This window comes from Narcine bancroftii, chromosome 10 (genome assembly GCF_036971445.1).
Source record: "Narcine bancroftii isolate sNarBan1 chromosome 10, sNarBan1.hap1, whole genome shotgun sequence".
Lineage (NCBI taxonomy): Eukaryota > Metazoa > Chordata > Chondrichthyes > Torpediniformes > Narcinidae > Narcine > Narcine bancroftii.
The window spans coordinates 9,608,983-9,629,642 of NC_091478.1; the positions used below are offsets into that span (position 1 = coordinate 9,608,983).

At 37.1% G+C, this 20,660-nt stretch overlaps 1 protein-coding gene and 1 long non-coding RNA gene across 17 annotated transcripts in view; one reads left to right on the top strand and one right to left on the bottom strand.

The window, feature by feature from the left end:
• LOC138744136 (uncharacterized) overlaps positions 1-14,310 on the bottom strand; it is a 31,122-nt gene extending 16,812 nt beyond the window's left edge. The window contains exon 1 of the long non-coding RNA XR_011345311.1: positions 14,198-14,310. This is a non-coding gene — a long non-coding RNA (uncharacterized lncRNA). The remainder of the gene's footprint in view (positions 1-14,197) is intronic.
• Positions 1-20,660, top strand: part of cpxm2 (carboxypeptidase X (M14 family), member 2) — a 172,389-nt gene that overhangs the window by 80,224 nt on the left and 71,505 nt on the right. For all 16 annotated transcript variants that reach the window (XR_011345305.1, XR_011345306.1, XR_011345304.1 and 13 more), the window contains exons 11-12: positions 8,132-8,429; positions 20,179-20,318. Coding sequence is in view for 10 of the 16 variants with exons in the window: in XM_069899760.1 (XP_069755861.1) it covers positions 8,132-8,429; positions 20,179-20,318 (438 nt within the window). In the remaining 6 variants the exon portion in view is untranslated. The remainder of the gene's footprint in view (positions 1-8,131; positions 8,430-20,178; positions 20,319-20,660) is intronic.

Sequence of the window (20,660 nt, forward strand, 5' to 3'; positions counted from 1 at the left end):
TGGTGGTGGCGACTGAATTGTGTTCGGGCAAATTTCTGTTACTTGAATTACTTTAATGCCAGGGTAGTTTGTAAATGTAAAGTACCCATTTGGTTACATCCTGTAAAAGACGCTTGAATATTAATCATTCCTGAATCCATAAAGATTATAATTCAACTAACTCGTCTCAAGAAGATGGTGGTAAATGGAGACAAGAGACTGCAGATGCTTGAATCTGGAGCAAAAAAAACCCTAAATTGCTGGAGACACTTTGGGGATAAAGCAGCATCCCTAGAGGCAAAGGAACTGGTCACGTTTCAGATTTTGACACTACATCAAGATCCCTTTGCCTCCATAGATGTTGCTTGACCAATGAAACATTTATATAATGCTTTAGTCAGCTGCTTTTTTTTTAACTGCTGCCTTGGAGGGCAGCTTAGGACAGAAATGAATAGCAGTAACTGCAGAGATATAGCACTGCCTGTACTGGCAGGGAATGACCAAGCATTATGCCTGTACTTGGACAGCTGTAGTTTCTATATTGCCTAACAGTAGCTGCAGTTGGAAGTGAAAAATCACTGCTGGAACTTTTAAGCAACATGTGTTTTCACAGTTGGTTTTATATTCTCACTGGTGAAGAGGAATCACCCTCTGGTGATTTCACTGCCTGTCCTTGGGACTGTTTCTACTTAAGATACAGATGGCATTAAATGACACATGGTCAAACATGTAGTCTTGTAGGTAGATAATGATGTGATTTCTACACCTGTGACCTATAAGTTCTGTTAAACATAAATTGCCTCTGAGGTATAACATAGTCCTACATAGCAACGTGTGATCAGCTGCATATACACGATTCAAGTCGAGATAAATGAATTAATCTAATTAAAGGAAATATTATTGATCATCTCAGAGGCAAATAATAATAATACAATACTAAGAAATGTAATTTTAACAAAGGAACATAATCTAGTTAAATTTGTGTATCTGCATATAATAACACAAACTATTTGTTATAGATCTGATTTTATTATGGATATTCTTTAAGGTATACCAGTATTTCCCTTATTATTATTTTTAATTTGTCTCCCAGCAGTATTTGTTACATGCTGACTGAAATAATTAACCAACTTTGAACACTGCTAACCTTTTAACCAATTCCCTTCCCGGTTTCATCGCACCTAAGTCAACCACTATCTCCATCTCCTCCTCCGTGCTTTTGATGGCATCCTCTATTTTAGTGAACAAAGATGCTGTTTTATCTCCAAATGAAGAGAGTCTTGTAGCCAGAGGAAAGAGATGAAACCACAGTTTGGCGATGTCCAGAAATCGAAGATGGCATCTTTAAAGCTTCATACTATTAGAGAAGCTCAAATACAAATATGTCTAAGCATGTAGGAGTAGTCATAAAAAATCCATGTGGTACATCAGTCACTTTTGAAGTACATTGAAAAAATAATAAACTTATTTATTTCCCAGAATCTGTGCCTACCTGATAAAAATGTTTCATTATTTTAAAATCACCTCGAAGATTTATATTTTTCACAATAACTGCACCCCCGGCTCCTTTCTTGAATGGTTAGATCTCCCAGTTTAGGTGGCAGCCTTGTACATAAATCTTGCACCTTCTCCTGTGTTTCAATATTATTCTTGTGACTAGAACTGAAGATCATCCTCCATGTGCAAACTCACCAAGATTTAATGCAACAAACCTCATGTTTGTTTTGCTTTTGCTTTATATCCATCGTGACCTGTGTCACAACTTTTAATGATTTGTGCATTGCACTTCACAACCTGTTTTTGCTTTCTGTTTTGTACATAATGCATGATGCTCATATTTGTTCTTAAAAAGTATGTCCTTGTAGTTAAATTCATTTTCCAATGTTATGACCAATCTGCAAACATGTTAATGTTTAATTATGATCATTTCCCATCTGCTCAATACTCTCTTTCTTATAATTTGATGACATCTCATCTTCAAGCTAAGAAATTGATTCCAGTCTAAATTGCTAATTAAGAATAACCAATAGTGGTCCTTATGCAATCCATTTCCACCTTCCACTTATCTCATTATCAACGTTTCTTTCCACTCTCTGCTTTCTATTTTTCAGCCAGCTGATTACTGTGTTACCTGTGGCCTAATTTGGTATGCTCATATCATAATCTTTGGTGTTACGTAGTGGATGATACATTTGCAGCATTACCCTTGCCAGATAGCTAGCTTTGTTGTCACAATGAGATATGGCGATTAAGAGCATAGGCATAAAATAAGGGACGGGAGGTTAAGCAGGAATTTCTGTGTTGTTATAAATGTTGACATCACAACTGTTCAGGTTTCTGGATGTATTTTTCTTTCTCATTTTGCTGTGATGTTTCTTAAAACTGATGTGAAACGAACTCTCATCCTATACTCTTCTGCAATTAATTGTTATTTTTTTTGTGATAATGCCTGTGTTATCACTTTCCTAAATTCTTCCAGAATCCACAAATATAAGCTGCTTGGATCAAGTTTTCATATTTTAAAAAGTTTAGTTTAATATTTTCATGCTATTTTAAATGATGTTATATGATTAATAATATCTTCCAATATCATTTAATTGGTTACATATTGAGGCCAGGTGGTTCTGTTACATTTCTGACAACTTGTTATCCATGCCCATGATTTTTGACTACGTGTTACCTAATGGTTCTATTTTCAGTTTAGTTTGCCTTTTTCAATTAAGTGACTGAATAATATTTTGTAAATTTTGATTGCTTTCCTTGATTATCTTTGCCTTCACCCATTTTGCTTGGGCTGGTGTCCTTAGCCGCTTTGTATTCTCACTTGTTCTGTATCCCCCTAATCTTCATGTGCAAAGACCATTGTTCATTCTTTATTCTTATTTTTCTCCTTCATTTCTGATGGAGCATTTATTTTCCTGTGCTACATTGACCTGAAACTTTGGCCTGGACTTTTCCAGGTTTTGCCCCACAATTTCACACGATCCTATAACAGATCTAGAATTTGTTTTTCTTGATTGTTTGTGCCGTGGCTTGGATCAGTTTGCATTGCACCTTTTAAAAAAAAAATTTTGGTTAAGTTTCACCTTGTTTTATTTCATGCAGGTTCTACTTTTCAACCACTCCCTCCATCCAACCTATTTAATTTAAATCTCTAATTTGGCCATTTGACCAAGACACTGACCAACTTTAGTTCCCTTTAGTCCAGTTCCTCATAAAGTGTTAATCAAGAACTGGAGATAGAAGGATAGAGAATTGAAGGGAATTGTTCATTAGAAGCTAAAAATGATTGATGTTCCACTCCTGAAATAGCTGCATACAAAAATAGAATTAAAATAGTCACTTCAAAGCTGTCTTATCCTGGAAATAATAACAACATTTAGAAAAAAAAGGTAATTTGGGATTTAATATCAAAGTGAAATATATAACCTAGTTCCAATTCTTACAATCTTCAACTGGATTTATAAAACATCTCAGTTACTGCCCTCATTCTGACAAATTTTTAGTATCAAAGTGGAGAATGAAGAATATAAGACGGCCGTCTCTTCTTGTCAGAATGGTGAGAGCAACAAAGCCTTTTTTACAAACAAAACTGGGGATTTGTAAGGACTGGGATTTTATATTCATCAGTGGCATCAGCCAAATATTTTGCTTTAGTTGGGTGCAGAACGTGGCCATTACTGGCTCGACCAGCTTTTACTGTCAAGATATTTCTTTTTAAATCTCCTGCATCTTCTTAGCAAGGAACATTTTGAGGTAACGTTTCATCAATCAATATAATATGTGCACGGTAGCATTGTATCGCCCACCTGCAAATAGTTAGCAAGCTAAAACTTCAGTTTCCAAGCAAATGTGAAACAGATGGATAAGCAGTGAAAATGCCAACAATAGCAGCAAAATAGTTTCTATAGTCTCTATCAATTTCTATACTCCTAAGGCAAGTACTTTCAAAGATCCAAAGGGTTAAGCTCACATTTCTTGCCTCGGCGTCCATCAGAGCAAAATGCAAAAATGGCATCAAAGTAAATCAATTGATTGATGGGGTTCTCAGTTGTAAAGTAAATGCCTGTCATTCCACACAAGAAAATAATCCATTTTTTCAAACATTACTATTAGTGTATTTTTTGGCATTTTTTGTTTTTCCTTGCCAAAGTTCAGTGGAATTCCCCAAAATCAGTTGTAGGATATTTTTGTTCTCCCCTATTTTAAATGCATTTGCCTTTGAGAATTTTCAAGCCTAGTTGTTCTTCTTAAGTGCTGGGATAACAGTCAGTGAATTTTAGACAGATGAAAATGAAGTTAACTTATAGGTCAGTCCATTACCATAACTTCATGAGCGATTGGGCTGGGCTTAGAATGCACATTGGATTTGCAGAGCAAATCTTCACCTAAGCTAAATTGAGTGTGTAGTGTATGTAGTGGAAACTACAATGCACTGGCTATCGATGTAGTGCAGGCGAGTTCCATTGTGGCCTGCAAAAGGAGAATAGAAATTGATATATGATGTGAGAAAACCTTCAAGGCTACCAAATAAATTGCTGGTTAGTGGAACTAAACAGCTTTGACATGATGGGCCAAATTGTCTCTATTTGTGCTGTATTCATTCTGGGATTTTATGAAGTCACAAAAGGGGACAGGAGGTCTGAAAGCCAAGCCTGCTAAATTCCCCCATGATGTACCATGATGGTAAAATCCAATGCAAAATGCACATGGATAGATCCAGCGGGATACTGAAGGTCTCGAGCAGTGTATTTCCTTAACAGTTCAAAATAAAATACTGATCCAGAAGAGAAGAACTGCTTGACTGTAAGACTTTTGGGCCTGAGCATCAGGGGTGGATCAGTATTTGGAGGACTTTTCAGTGCTAGCTACCAGTGACGTTCATGGGGAGATTTCAAGTACTGTAGTACATTTTCCATTTTTATTGTATTCATGATCTCCCTACCATTTATCCAATTCCCACCATTTCACATATAACCCAACACTCACATAAAATAATTACATTGAGCAATGACTGTACCTTAAATCACATTTTGTTTGGCAATAAGTTTGACTTATTGTGCTTTGATTGTATAACCATTCTACTGCTTATATATGTTACATCCAAGAATCATTGAAAGGACTAATGTAATTAGCAGCTGCATAAATACTAGATTCCCTACAATCCAAGGTAGTCATTATCTCATCCAGGCACACAGTTTATCGCTAAGCCTCCAGGAATTGAATGCAAGTTTTTGGATGTACTGCAGTCTAAAGCATCACACTCCTATTACATTCACACAGCACAATTACTTACTTGCATGGTATATTGGATCTTCATTCCTCAGCCACCAATGAATATCAAAGTGACCTGAGAACATCCCAAATCCCATTGATAGTTGCTTGCCCTTAATCCAATTCACAATATCAAAGTGTCTCTGGTCATCTCAGTAGTGGGAACAAGTTCCACTTTATTAGTAATAATGGAGTAGTTATCTTTTTATATCTTATTCAAATGTAATAACAAGAAAAATATACTGTATAGGTACAGAGTAATTACAATGGATCCTAGAATAAAAAAAATGAACATCAGACAGAATTTAATATTAGATCTCTTGTTCCTACACAAAGAAAACCAAAAGAAAAAATACTGTAACTAACTAATCCTAAACCTATACCCCTAAACTAAAAAAAGAGAAAAGGCTGCTGGGACGCCTTAAACCACAAAAAGGGTAACAGTAATGGTACGTTGGTAAATTGCCTTAAATATAAATAAGTTCAGGAAGAGATTATAAACATTTCATATGTTATATACAAAATAGTAAACCACTGTATTATTCATTAAACATTAAAATATTTCATAAAAGTGTGCCACATTTTATCAAACTTCAGTTTTCAAAACATTACATCTAATCTTCTCGAGGTTCAAGCATGATAAGGTTAGGGTCATCCATTGAGCATAACTGGGAGGGATAGAGTCCTTCCATCTGAGCAAAATACATCTTCTAGCCATTAAAGTGGCAAAAGCTATCACATGGCAATCTGACACCAATCATCGCCACACCAAATAAAGCTGTAATGGGATGAGGTTCAATAGTATCTGGGAAAATGCATTAAAAATTTCCTTCCAATAGTGATCTAATGCTGAACAGGACCACAACATATGAAATAAAAAAGCAACCCCATTATGACATCTGTGACAGGATTGATAGTAGGAAAAATCTTAGAGTGCATTCATCCAAAGATAAATTAGCTACGTACTATCTGGAATTGGATAAGTGAATGACGTGCACAAGTGGAAGAGGAATGGACCAATTTTAAACACTTGGTCCAGAAATCCTTAGAAAGAATAGTTAATTTTTGGAGTTGATGTGGCTTAGGGGGAATGAGTACATTGTTTCATAAAAGTGCCAACAAGAATAGAGGGGGATATGGGGTGAAGAAAGCATTTTGCATGGTTGCCTTCCTCAGTCAAAGCACTGTATACAAGTAAATCTGCATATTGCTGGGGTCAAGTGTAATGCTGTACACAAATTCATTGGAGAATCTCAGAAGGTCACTGAGTACGACGTGAGATGTCATGATACAACAATGCACATGGATAGATCCAGAAGAGAAACTGGTGAGAACATTCTTGGAGTATTATGCAAAGTTCTGGACATACAGCATAAGGAAAGACATAATTAGGTATAGAAGATGTTAGCAGGGCAGGTGGGCTTGGATTATAAGGAGAGTTTGGATAGGGTAGGTCATGAGGGGCATAGATAAGGGCATGTAGAAGCTTGTGTCTTTTTCCCAGAGTAGAGGAATCTAAAAATTGAGGGCATAAATTTAAGGTGAGATGAGAAAGAATTAAAAAGGACGATGGGCATCTTTTTCACAATGAAGGTGGTAGGTTTATGGAATAGCTACCAGTGAAAGTGGTAGAAGAGGATACAATTGTAACATTTAGAAGACATTTGGTTTCATAACTCCAAAGGAAATGGACCAATGACAATTTTTCTCAAACAAAATATTTCATTAACAATTGGGTCTAGAGCAGTGGTTCTCAACCTTCCCTTCCCACTCACATACCACCTTAAGCAATCCCTTACCAATCACAGTACACCTATGGCATAGGAAATACTTAACATGGAATGTGTTGCCCACCTCTGCTCTAGAGGGATAGGCACTGAATGCATGAAAATAGACATTTTGCTCAACATGGACAAGTAGAACCAAAGGTTCTGTTAATGTGCTGTGAAACTCTGAGACTCTACATTTCTAAGAATAGATAATCCACTTTATATGAAACTAATTTGTGTTTTAAACAATTCTAGCTTAATCACACCAAAGCCAAAATAAATAAATCTGAAAATTTGCATCACCAATATTCAAACTATTGAACTCTTTAACTTCACCTTCATACGTAGTGATGGTCTGTTATCTTAGTTTGGACTAGCATGTGTTGTAAGTTTCAAAGGGAAAGTGCACATTGGAATTGGAGACAACCTAATATATTCACATTATGCATTTTATCAAACTATACCATTGATATACCATTGAATTTAATGGACTGATTTTTTTGAAATGGAGGAAAAGGGATGGGGGCAGAGAGCATGAAGTATACGTACAGTACTTGTAAAAGTAGGTGGTGCTGATGTCAGTAACCAAAAAGAAGTATACATCCTGTCAAAATAGCATAAGAAATGGGAATGGCCCATCAAGCCTGCTCAGCCATTCAATGAGATCTTAACTGACCTGTTGATAGGCTCATCTCCACTTACCTGCTTTTCCCCATATCCCTACCCTTAATTGGCCAACTAAAAAATCTTCCAACCTTAAGGTTGGATAGTCTTCACTGCTTCAATGGGCAGCGAATTCCACAGATTCACCACCTTCTTGGAAAAACAGTTCCTCCTCATCTCCATCCTAAATCTACTACCCTGAGGTATGCTTTGATGCTATATCCTTTAGTTTTATTCTCCCCCACCAATGAAAACTTACCAACCACTATCTTATCTCTGCCTTTCATAATTTTATACATTTCTATAAATCCCCTCTTATTTCTTCTAAATTCCAGTGAGTACAGACTCATGCAACTCAATCTCTCCTCAATGGCTAGCTCCCTCATCTCTGTCATTTGTGTTTAAATGTTGGATATAACTTCTATTGAAAATAACTCATTTTGCAGGTAGCCGTTGAAACACGAGCAGTGATTGCCTGGATGGAAAAGTTCCCATTTGTGCTGGGTGGAAATATACATGGAGGAGAATTGGTGGTGACGTATCCATTTGACATGACGAGGTTTAGCACAAAAATTCACGAGTACACTGCAACGCCAGATGATCATGTCTTCCAGTGGCTGGCATTCTCTTATGCTTCCACTCACCGTCTGATGACAGATGCAAAGAGAAGAGTGTGTCACACAGATGATTTTGCTAAGGAAGATGGAACTATAAATGGGGCATCATGGCACACAGTAGCAGGAAGTAAGTGTACATTACTGTATTGAAAAATAGAATGAAGAGCAATTGATCTGTAGGTGTTTCTGATCTTAGTCGGATGGACTTTGCTGCTTGTATAAAATTCTTTGATTTCTGGAAACATTATGAGACAAATTATGATTGAAGTTACTTGTAAAGACAAAGCTACTTACCGAGCTGTTCCCCTGCTATATTAATCAAAGAGTAAACATCTTATTTTAAAAAGGTTAATAAGTGATTGCTTAAGGCGGTATGTAGGTGGAAAGAAAAAATTTGAAATCCACCGTTTTATTTGCAACTAATTGACTCATTATGTGCATGGTTTCGTAACTCCAAAGGAAATGGGCCAATGACAATTTTTCTCAAGCAAAATATTTCAGTAACAATTGGGTCTAAAGCAGTGATTCTCAACCTTCCCTTCCCACTCACATCCCACCTTAAGCAATCCCTTACTAATCACAGAGCACCGATGGCATAGGGATTACTTAAAGTGGGAAGTGAATGGAAAGAAAAAGTTGAGGACGGCCTCGGCCATATCATGCATAAATTTTAAATTGAAAACATAGCCATACATCGTTAGTTAACTTAATCTTAACCATAACGTTAAATCTAAGATTGGATTGAATTAACAATTGATACTTTCTTCATAGTATATCAGAAATAATATTGAAAAGATAAAGAAAAGAACAATCCCCCAGTAAAGGGGAGAATTAAAATAAAAAAACAATAAAACCTGAGACAGAAAAATACTTTATTTTAAAATTAAAGTTATAAATAAAATTTCCTTGTATAAAAAAAGCAATTTATACTTCTCAAATATTAATTTTATCTTCTGTAATATAATCAATGTTTACAATTTTCAGTTAAACTCACATTTATCTAATATAACTTATAAAAATGAAAAAAAAGATGACCCCCCCCATTTAATCAAACCCCTCCCTCTAAACAAGGTTAATTTGTATAAAATAATATACATATGAATCAAATGACGACATCCAGAATGCAGACAGTGCATCTCAGGAGCATCTTAATTACTTTCTAAACCATTTAATCTACTTTAATTTGAATTACATGTTATTGTGGCTGTGTATTTTTAAAGAATCAAGGTGAGAATTATTATAGCTCTTAAGAACATCTCTTGAATATTTCTTGTGTGTTGACCAAGCATTTTACCCGTCTTCTAAAATTCACTTCCTGAACCATTTTACCTTGCGCATTCTAGTCTTCAAATATTCACTCAAACTATCCTATTCCTCCAATCCTTGGTTCTCCCACCAACTTCAAGTGCTTCATCTTTAGTGTTTTTAAAACCCTGTGACCTTTCCTTGGGCAAAGTAATTTATATAAAGTGTTTTGTTGTAGGCATACCTTTTTAAATGGATGCTAAGTATTATTGGGAAAGCATCTCTTGAGATCAGACTGAAAATTGATTGCACTTGAGTTGACCCTCTTTTTGACTGATCCTGTTGCTGTAATTAATGATCAGCTCCTGTAATTCCAATCCAGGTCAGATGTGAAAGAATTCATTAATTCTGCCTCACTGCTAGATTGTTTGTGACCACACAATTCTTATGAGCTCTAATGGGTAACTTCAACTGGCTGAGATGGATATAAATCAAACTAAATTCAGTCACTTAATGTGGCCAAGAGGAAAAAAAGATCACATTAGTGCTTTATGTAGGACAAATAAATAAAGTAAAGAAGCAAATCACTCAGACTAAGATAGTTAGTGTAGAAATCCATGGCAATTATATTTTTGATATACAGCTAAAAGTTACCTTTTCAGTCACAATCTAGATGAACATGCAATATAGATGATTAAATAAAACCCAATGTGCATTGAATCACTCCCTGCAAACTGTTATGATCTAATCATGTAGCAAGTTTAAAATTCAGAATAGAAGTGAAATTTTTAACTAAATTTTATTGTTTGCAAATTTTGGGACAAAATCTCACTTTAATATCCTTATATTTCCAATTTGATGAAATATATTTTTAAAATAATTTTGGGCTTTAAAAGAGTTGGGATCATCAACATCATATTGTATTTTCAGCTTGTATATGGATGTGCCATATAGGAACAGTCCATTCTAGATTCATACACACAGTGCAAATACTCACTTGAATATAGGTCTATACGTTGAGGCAAGATTATCATAAATGAACATAGATGAAGAATTTTTCCTTATTGATCCAAGATTGGGAAGTGTCTTGTTCAGATGGTTTTTATGCTTTGCTACATTTACATGGTTCCTTCAGCTGCAAATATCTCAAGACTATTTTTCTATTGGGCACAACTAGGGTTCATTCATAAAATGGATAATGGTTACCTTCATAAAGAATAAAGAGCAAGGATGCAGTGACCTACAGTTAGGATTTTCATGCTTAGAAGGCAGGGAGAAATAGACATGCCTCCTTCTAATAATTTCCCTGGAAGAATTCCTAACCACTAGATTTATGATTGATGCACAAAAAGCAAATAAGAATGCTTCTCCAATCAATGAATTAGAGTGAAGAATCCAAAAGTACGCCCTCTCAGCACGATTCACACAAAGTTCAATATCTTGCATTGAGGTGCATTTGAATACTTGATTACTCTTGCTGATAATAACACATTGATGACCTACAGTCAATGATCATTTCATCTTTGCCAAGACTGTGTCTAGGAACACTCAACTCCTGTTCCTAGTTCCAAAATATTCCAGTTGACATATTGTAAAATGTAGTTTCTGTTCTGGAAGCATGTAAATGATTCAAGTTTTTAAAATTGATTTTAATTTCACACAAACATCATTACCTAAATAGAATTATTAGTTAATATTATGAGACTATAAATTATTCTCCTCCCCTAATTTTATATATTGTGAGCACAAAGGTTGCAGATAGCTTTATTTCCCAATATATCCACACCATCAGCTTCCTTCTGTTACCAAGGATATGGGGAAAAGGCAAATATACCAGTGGTAGGTGCAGCATTTACAGGGTGCTTAGAAAAGAAAATGATTTGGCAGAGTCAAAAAGGATTTCAAAAAGGGAAACCACATGTAACTCATCTGTTAAATTCTTTGAGGTGATAAGTAACAGAAGAGTTAAGGGTGAACCAGCTAATGTACTGCACTCAGACTTTTAGTGCTTTACTGAGGTGCCACGCAAGAAATTATTAATCAAAACGAAAATGTACTTTCTTGAGTGCAGAAGAACGAGAGGCAATCACATTGAAATATATTATCTTCTTATGGGGTTTGACAAAATGCATTCAAGAATGGTATTCTCCCTAGATGGGGTGTCTGGAATCAGGGACCACAGTCTCAGAATTAGAGATCAGTCATTCATGACTTAGTATGTGAAGAAATTTCTTCTCCCATAGGTTGGCAAATCATTGGAATTTTCTGTCCTAGAGGGTCTGTGGGGCCTCAGTCACGAGTGTGGTTAAATCAAACATTGATAGATTTGAGGAAGTTCAGAGAGTTACGCTAAGTTCAAAACGTACCGGGGGGTGTAGGTTATTGGGGTGTAATTGGGCTGCACTGACTCGTGGGCTGAAATGCTCTGTTACCATGCTGCATGTCTTTAAAAAAAATGATCTGAGTGAAGTATGTGATACTGAGGTAAAAGCACAAGCTGTTGAATGGCGGAGCAGGCACAAGGGTTGAGAGGCCTTCTCTCATTTCTATATCATGCCAATTAACATTCTTAATTGTAACTTCTCATTTAATTCCATGCACCTTGGTCCTGGTTAAATAATTAATATTTAGAAAATTACTATTTTTTTTATTTGAGGCAAATTAAACTAGACTGTGATCCCTGTATTTTTCTCATTTAATAAGCTTAATTGCCTTATTAGTAGCTTGGAAGATTTCATGGGTCTAAATGTTCATGAGGTGCAATGCTTTAATGCAATTACAGCTTCCATGAGTGCCGAGCACACATTGAGCAATTGCCATTGTCCATTAAAATTATATACACAAAGACATCTGGTGATGTACAGTTCCCCTTTCCCTCCCCCCCCCACCTCTCATTAATGAGTGACTGGTTCACTGCTATGAAATTCTACACCTCGTGCATACTCAGTGAGTAGGGCTAGGACTTGAACATGAAAGAGGGTAGATTACCCCAGCATGACCTAGAAGGCCCAAGTGGATCCAGCCTTGAATTGGTCAGATGATGCCTTTAGCAGAGTTGTACTTTCCCGAGCTCATTCACCTTGAAGGGAAGTGCATTAATCTTCAACTTGGGCTCTAACCATTCCTACTGCAGGAGCCTGCCTCTGATGACACAATATTTTAGCATCTGGCAGTCAACCTCAATGCTGACAGGCCATTTGAGAGCAGATCTACTCGAAAGTGACAGGACTTGTAGAAGAAGCAGTTCCCAGCTTTGATGATCTTCCAGATTGCTTTTTCCTTGTCCATTTTTTTGCATTGTTTCCTTCCAGGCACCTGGGACCCATGACTCTACTGCAAAGTACACATTTTGCATGTTTGTGGGAGGATATAATTACTTTCTGGCCTCAAACCAAGATGCCATTGGCTCCCCTGCAGCACAGATTTTACACACATTTTAGCCAGGAAACAATTTGTAGTCCATGATTGATGCCGATACAAGCTGTTTGCTCTTTGAATAAGCATTAAACTTACCTCTAAAATTCTGCTGAATGTTACATATATTCCCTGTTTTGGGGGGTGGGAGGGTGGGCTGCAGAGCGTGCTGCATCTCTTTAGATGACCTTAAAAATATTCATCAAATATTTTACAGTGGCCCCATCTGTTGCTTTATGCAAGTAAGATCATATATTTGAGCTTCTGGAAATTTTAACTCCAGGGGCTTGTGAAAGATGGAGATGTCACATTGCAAGTAACAAAATATATTTGCTTTTTATGCTTAAAAGAAAGTTATGTTCAAAACTAGCCAGTATCCAGCCTTCTGGAAATTTTAATTAAATGTAAGAAACAAAAAAGATAAAATACTGCTAAATTTCAACAGTCAAGTTTAACATTATTGATTTAGAACAATCTATACTAATAATGAATCCAACCATTCAGTGGGCAGCTAAAACCTTGTGACAGTTGTTAATAATACACACAAATTAATCCGAGTTGCTGCAGCGTGACATTTTACAACTAATTCTGAAATAAGAATCTCATTTACATTCTGAAAGCTTATTGAAAAAAAATTCTTTATCAAGGCATCAAACCAGTTTTGGAGGATAGAGAATTACTCTTAATATTAACTCAAATTGCCAATAGCCGATTCTAGCTAATTTTCTCTCCTGCCTAATTTTATTCTCCATTGATTTTGCTACCGCCCATTAACGCTGCTGCTCAAGATCAATTCCATCTGTGTGATACCATTTCCATCTATACTGAAATGGCACCTGCAAATATTTCTCTCTTCATTTCTTAAATCTTCCCTAGTGAAGTATTTACATTACAATTCCATGATAAGAGGAAGAGGCCTTTCCAGCCGTGATTCTTCTGCAGTTTGGACATTCTAGTCAATCTCTAGGATATTCAATAGACTTTTAGATCAGCACATAGATGTAAGAAAAATAGAGGCTGTGAGGTGTGGAAAAATTGGATTGTTGTGGAGCGGGTTTCCATAGGGCCACACAACATCACAGTGCTGTGATGTTCTAGAAATTCTCCTCATCTTATTGACATTCCTTACTTTTTTTTGTTCACTTGCCTCTTCTGGATCACAATCTACATCATATGATTTTCCCTCTCGCTGCTTCCTTATTGAAATTCATAAATGAAAAGCTATCAATAACTCACGTCAGACTAGAAGTTATGATTAAATAGGCTTTCACCACCATAAACTGCAAGCTCATCTCACGTGTTCCTGGCCCAATTCTAAGGCAGGTACTGAGGGAGGGGTTTGGGCGTAACCGTCTTTATCGGAATTCTGAGGGGAGGAGTCACTGGTACTAACAGTTACACAGTAGTTCCACCACAATACATAGAATCCAAAATCCCTTATGATGTAGTCCATTACATTCTTAGTCGATTGGAGCTCATGCCAAAATACTGGCATGACTTATAGCTGCTGTAAATGTTGGAAACCTGTGTATCAGCAATGTTTGCTTCCCAAGCCTAAAGTAAACCATGGCTTTCCATTGAAGGAATGGGTGAAAGGCAAACCCTAAGGAAATGTATAGGCTTCTTTTCATCTGTTGCTATTGCAGCAAGTGAAGGTCTAAGAGTGGTAATTTTTCTGAGTAAATCCCTGGAGAATATTTTTCAGCCATGTTGAGATATCCGAGCATTTTCAATGCTTCAACCTTGAGCATCTAAAGTCTTCCTAAAGTGCAGTTTGTGGCGCCCTCTTAGGCTCAATTCATATAAACTTGGTCATCTTTATCTTTTCTCATGCCGTGCACATTTGATCCCCTTCATTTCTTAGTACAAGCCATCCAATTCCTATCTTTCCATTCCCCTCTACACCCATTGCAGTTTAATCTCTCCTATCATATCCTTTGTTTTTTAAATGTTAATGGCACAGCAGGGTAGAAGGGCTCTTCCAGGCCATGAAACCCATTCCACCCAATTACACTTAATTACCCTACCAATCCCTTTTCATCTGTCTTTTGTTCAGTTCCCTCAATCCTTGAATTATTAATCTACCATCTAATGCTTTGGCAACATCATTGATAGGCATTGCTTACTATCCGAGTCTGAGGCCCACCCCAGCACTATATTCTTACTCTCAACCTTGCCCACTGCTACAATGTGGTCTGTTTTTACTCTGCTCGGTCACATAACAAAGAGCTTACTTTCTCTTCTTTTTCACTTAGACTGATGCTAACAACTTCTATATACAAAGCCATTAATTTCTTCCCACTATCTATTACTTAATCTGGCTGCATCCATTGAACACTGAGCTGGCTTCCCTATTCAACTCACCATGTTACCTCTCTCCATCTCACCTTTTTAATTGGACAGTTGAAAGCCAGCTAGATACGGTTGTAATGCCTAGGTTCACCGTTTCAAAAACTCAGTTCACCTAATGCCAGAGTGTATCCCAAACAAATTATGAGAATCTGATCCTCACATCTGTTTCACAGTATATCCTGCATTTCTGCCTATTCTCAAATCAACTTTCTGATTTCAGATTTATTGTCAGAGCACATACCTGACATCAGATACAACCCTGAGATTCTTTATCCTGCGCCGAGGCAGAATTACCACTTAAATTTAAATTTAGACATAACAGGCCATTTTGGCCTACAAGTCAGTGCCTCCCAATTTACACCCGATTAATCTACACCCCTGCTATGTTTTGAATGGTGGGAGGAAACAGGAGCCCCCAGGAAAAAACCCACGCATACGCGGGGAGAACGTACCAACTCCATACAGACAGCATGAGATTGGAACCCTAGTCTTGATCGCTGGTGCTGTAAAGGCTTTGCACTAACCGCTACACCAACAGTGCTGCACTTGTTAGTACTCGACATACACATGTAAACAAATAAAGAAATATTTAAAAATTATGAAATACAGAGAGAAAAAAATCAATAAAGTGCAAAAGTAAGATCCTTAAATGAGTCCCAGATTGAGTTTGTTGTTGAGGAGTCTGATGATGGAGGGGTAACAGCTGATCTTGAACATGGTGGCTTGAGTCCTGCAGCACCTATACCTCTTTCCTGATGGTAGCAGTGAGAACAGAACATGTGCTGGGTGATGACTGCCTCTGCTCTCCATTGGCAGTGTTCCCTGTAGATGTTCTCGATGGCGGGGAGGGTCCTGCCCTGATGTTCTGGGCCATGTCCACTAACTTCTGTAGGGCTTTACATTCAGGGGTATTGGTGTCCTCATACCAGACCATGATGCAGCTGATCAGCGCACTTTCCACCATATGTCTGTAGAAATTTGCCAGGGTTTCCAATATCATAAACCCCTGCAAACTTCTGAGGAAGTAGAGGCTTTCTTTATGATGTGGTCCAGGGAAGATCCTTTTAGATTGTGACTCCCAAGAACTTACATTTGCTCACCCTCTCCATCTCTAATTCCCCAATAATCACTGGATCATGCACTGGATTGTCCTATTAGACTGCATTTGAATCCTTGTTGTTTGCAAATCTTTTTATGACCTTGCTTTCTCACTTTTTGAAAGCTTTCATGCTGCATATTATTGTACACGTCAGGTCCTGCTGAGTCTGGCCTCTTCCATTCACATTGCTCCACCTTAAGTCAAACATTCTGGTATTCTGGCTGCGTAACCTGAAATGTTATTTTTAAAGTTCTCAGTTTTTATCTATTGACAGGAAGGCTGCTTGGAAGAACTAGAGGTCTTTTCCTCCTCGAGACTCTTCAAGACCTATTTCTTTAAACTGTCCATGCATCTTTCCCCATCATTGTCCACTATTATATTTGTGAAGTGCAGGTTGTGAAGTGACCTTTAGATTTGATAGAGATCCTATGGACACAGCAATGCACTGCCAAATACTATCTGTAGAGTTTGAACAATTATAATTGAGTAATACCTCCTCCACAGCTCTTGGCGAGAGAATCCCCAAAACGCAGGACCTGAAAGAAAAAAATGGCCTCATCTTCATTTGAAATGACTATGCCCTAGTTTTAGACATCCCCCTCTTGATCTTCCAAGCATCCTTCAAAATAATCTCTCTCTCAGAACCTTTTATGTTTCAATAAGATTACCTCCTATCCTCCTGGGAATTTAGAATCTTCAGCCTTTCCTTGTACTTCAGCATTTTTATCCCAGGAGCCTACATTCCATGGTTGAGAGGTGTTGTTGAAGTATCCTGATTGAGTGACCACAGTGCATTTTGTTCTTGCTCCTGTGAACTGTTGATGATGGGAATAAAGAATTACCATGCTTACGAGATGACAAACAAACTAGCTGCTTGGACCTGGATGGTGGTGTGCTTCTTGAGAGTTGTCACTGCACTTATCCAGGGAAGTGACTTGTGCCTTGATGATGGTAAGGCCATGGATTTCAGCAAGCAAGACACTGCAGGAGCCCCAAATTCTAACCTGCTCTAGAATTTCCAGACTCAGTGATCATGGTACTTTTCTATTGCCATGAGGTGCCTGCAGCAGATAGTTCAGGTCTTAGAATCACACTGGAAGCAGATAGTGCTCATGTTAAATAGACTGTGTGCTATGTACCAGGTTGAGGGGGGTCTTCATCCATAAATGCCCTTTTCCTCAGTTACTCAAAAGATTTGCAGGAGATTGAAGATATTGGGGAATTTGATTATCCTTGTCTGCCTTCACTGAGAAGTTAATTAATGAGGGGTGGTCCATATTTTCCAAGGATACAATCGTTACTGTCAGAGGCCAACATGGTGCAGCAGGGATGGGTTGATAGAGTAATTATGTTAAGTATATGGGACTTTCTCTCATACAAGTTGACAATAGCTTAAAGTTCGGCCTCTGGTTGCAAATCTATCATCTGCACTGTGTTGCTCAGTTACTGAGAGGTGACCTTGATTCTGAAGAGGAATTTCAAAAGCTTCAAGAGATTCCTATAACTTGTAAAGATTAGCTTCACTTCCATTGCAAGCACCAATGAATGTCTGTCTGCTTCTGGAACTAAAATAGCCTGGCTTTCATATGAAGAGGTTGGGCAATTGATGAGAGCTAATGCTCCCACAAGCTATTTTGTGACAAGTGCTTGAAAGCTTTTCAATGTAGACATAAGGAGAAGATTGCCTCATCAACAGTTGCATGAGCACAAACTCACATGCAAAGAATAAGTCTTGAACATAATGCCAATTGGCTGCTGTCATCATGTTACCAGTGCATTATCACATATCAAAAGGGAGATACATGAAAAAATGGTTGAGGAGGAAGGAGACATAAGAATTTTATTGTACAGTATTCTTCAGAAATGGGTAATACAGTATATTTCCAATCATCCAAAATGCTTGGGTGTGGATGTTGTTCAGTTAAATAGATTTTCCAGATAACTGAGAAATTGCCTTAAGCAGGCCAGTAGGATCAGCAGAAAACTTGCATCAGTGGTTAAACAACAAGAAAAAACAAAGGAAGGTTTTTCAAGCATGAAATCATGTTTATTCTTACCAAAAAAAGAGAAGTCTTTGCTTACAAAAGAAGAAAAATGTGTAAATTTAAGAAAATATCTTTTTTTCGACTTGTCATGTCATGTCGTTACCAAAATATTTTTCCGATAACTGAGAATTTCAGTTAAGTGGTTTTCGGATAATCGGAAATGTACTGTAAATTGAATTGTCCAGCAAAATAATACTCAGAGCAGTTTGAAGAATAGATCAGCCACTCTCAACATTTTTTTGACTATGCAGTTAAATTTAGTTGGTTTCTTCTGTACTTCTTTCCCACCGATAACATAAATATTTTATGATTTCATTCTGTGGACCCCATTATATGTGGGTGGGGGAGGATACTCGGCCCCTATTGAGAATGACTAGAATGATGGAAGATGATTTGCAGAAATTTATTCACCTTTAGGTTTCCACCATTGCAAGGTATCCCGTTATCTGTTATTTTGGATTATATGTGGAAAATAATTCTATGGAAAATAGTGGTAGCAGTATCAAAGGACTGGAAGTATATGCTTTATATTATTATCAGAGATGAGTTACAAAGGAAAACAATAACACAGAAAAAATTTTGAATCCCAGCTTAATTTGTTTCTCTTATTTAGATTAAGATATTGTGAAGCTGAACAAAAATAATAAATCACAAAAAGATAGTTGTTGATTATTTTACATTCTAGAATAAACTGATGGATCATTGTAAATTTGATATTTCGGAGCCAACAGACGGGCCTCGATTTTCCACAAAATCAAATTTACACAATGCAATTACTGTGTAATTTCACCTTGAACATATGTTGTGCAGAACACAAGTTGGCAGTCCCTGGGGTAGTTCTAAAGAATTCCAAATGCCAAGAGATTCCACGGGGATGTGGAACACCGTGAATAGCCCATTATCACACTGAAGGTCCCTGTTGATTGAAGGAAGTACGATCAGAAGGGGAATAACCATGTGCCCTTACCCTTGACCCTGACGCTGAGAAGTTGATACTATCCTGGATGATCTAGCCAATTGTTACTGTTTCAGGTAGATTAGAAGCATTTTTATTAGCTGGTGTAATTTAGGGAGAAACCAAAAATGCTAGAGATATCCAGTCATCTCTGTAAAGAGTGAAATAGAATTAATGGTCCAGGACAGTGAGCTGAAGTTACAGATAAAACAGTTTTAAGATGCAGAGATGGTTGGGAGAGGAAAGTGTGTTCAGTGGGAAGCCAGGAGAGATTAAAATTCAAAGGGATCACACAGTATAAAGATACAGGGAGATAAAGGGCTAAGTGAAGAATCAATAGGTATGGCTGCAGGAAGCATAAGAGGGAGAAACCAAATCATTATTAGAAACTAACAAATCTGATACATACAGAAGTTTTATTACTAAAATCAGCTCTCGATTTAATCATCCAGTAGTCAGCACTTAATCCATGAGGTAGAATCGTGCATGAAATGTCAATGAAATCACAGTTCCTTTTCATGAGCACTCAGAAAATGGTATTGAAGAACAATCACAACACTCTTTTTTTCCTGTCATTAACACTGTAAATATTCCATTGTCTTTAAAACTATAGAAAAATCAGTTTTATTTACCTGTGATGTGATAATGAAAAAAAATAATCATGAAAATAAAGTAAATAATGAAAGTTAAATGTGAGAAAATTATGGAAGTTAATTTAAGACATTATTGGGAACAGTTTAAAACTAAACCTTCTCCTTTCTTAAAGGCATGAATGACTTCAGCTATCTGCACACAAATTGCTTAGAAATATCTATATACGTTGGCTGTGACAAATTTCCTCATGGGAGTGAACTCCCAGAGCAGTGGGAAAACAATCGAGAATCCCTCCTCGTTTTCATGGAACAGGTACAGGAGACAGAATGATTTATTCTCTGTGTTTTCACCTTTAAAATTAATGCCTTGAAGGTTTATTCTCCTCTCATGTACATATGCACCAAAATTCTTACTTGCTTCAGTCAAGCAGGTGCTGATTAATTAAAAGTATATATGCATCATTTGAGTGCAAGACAATGTGGGTGTTTGTCGTCGGCTGAAAAATGTCAATTTCATTATTAGACGTGGGAGACTGATGTTGAAAAGACTTTCAGATTCTTCATTTAGATCAGTGGTTTTCAAATCTTTTCCTTCCACTCATACACCATCTTAAATTATCCCTATGCCTTAAGTGCTCTGTGATTAGTAAGGGAT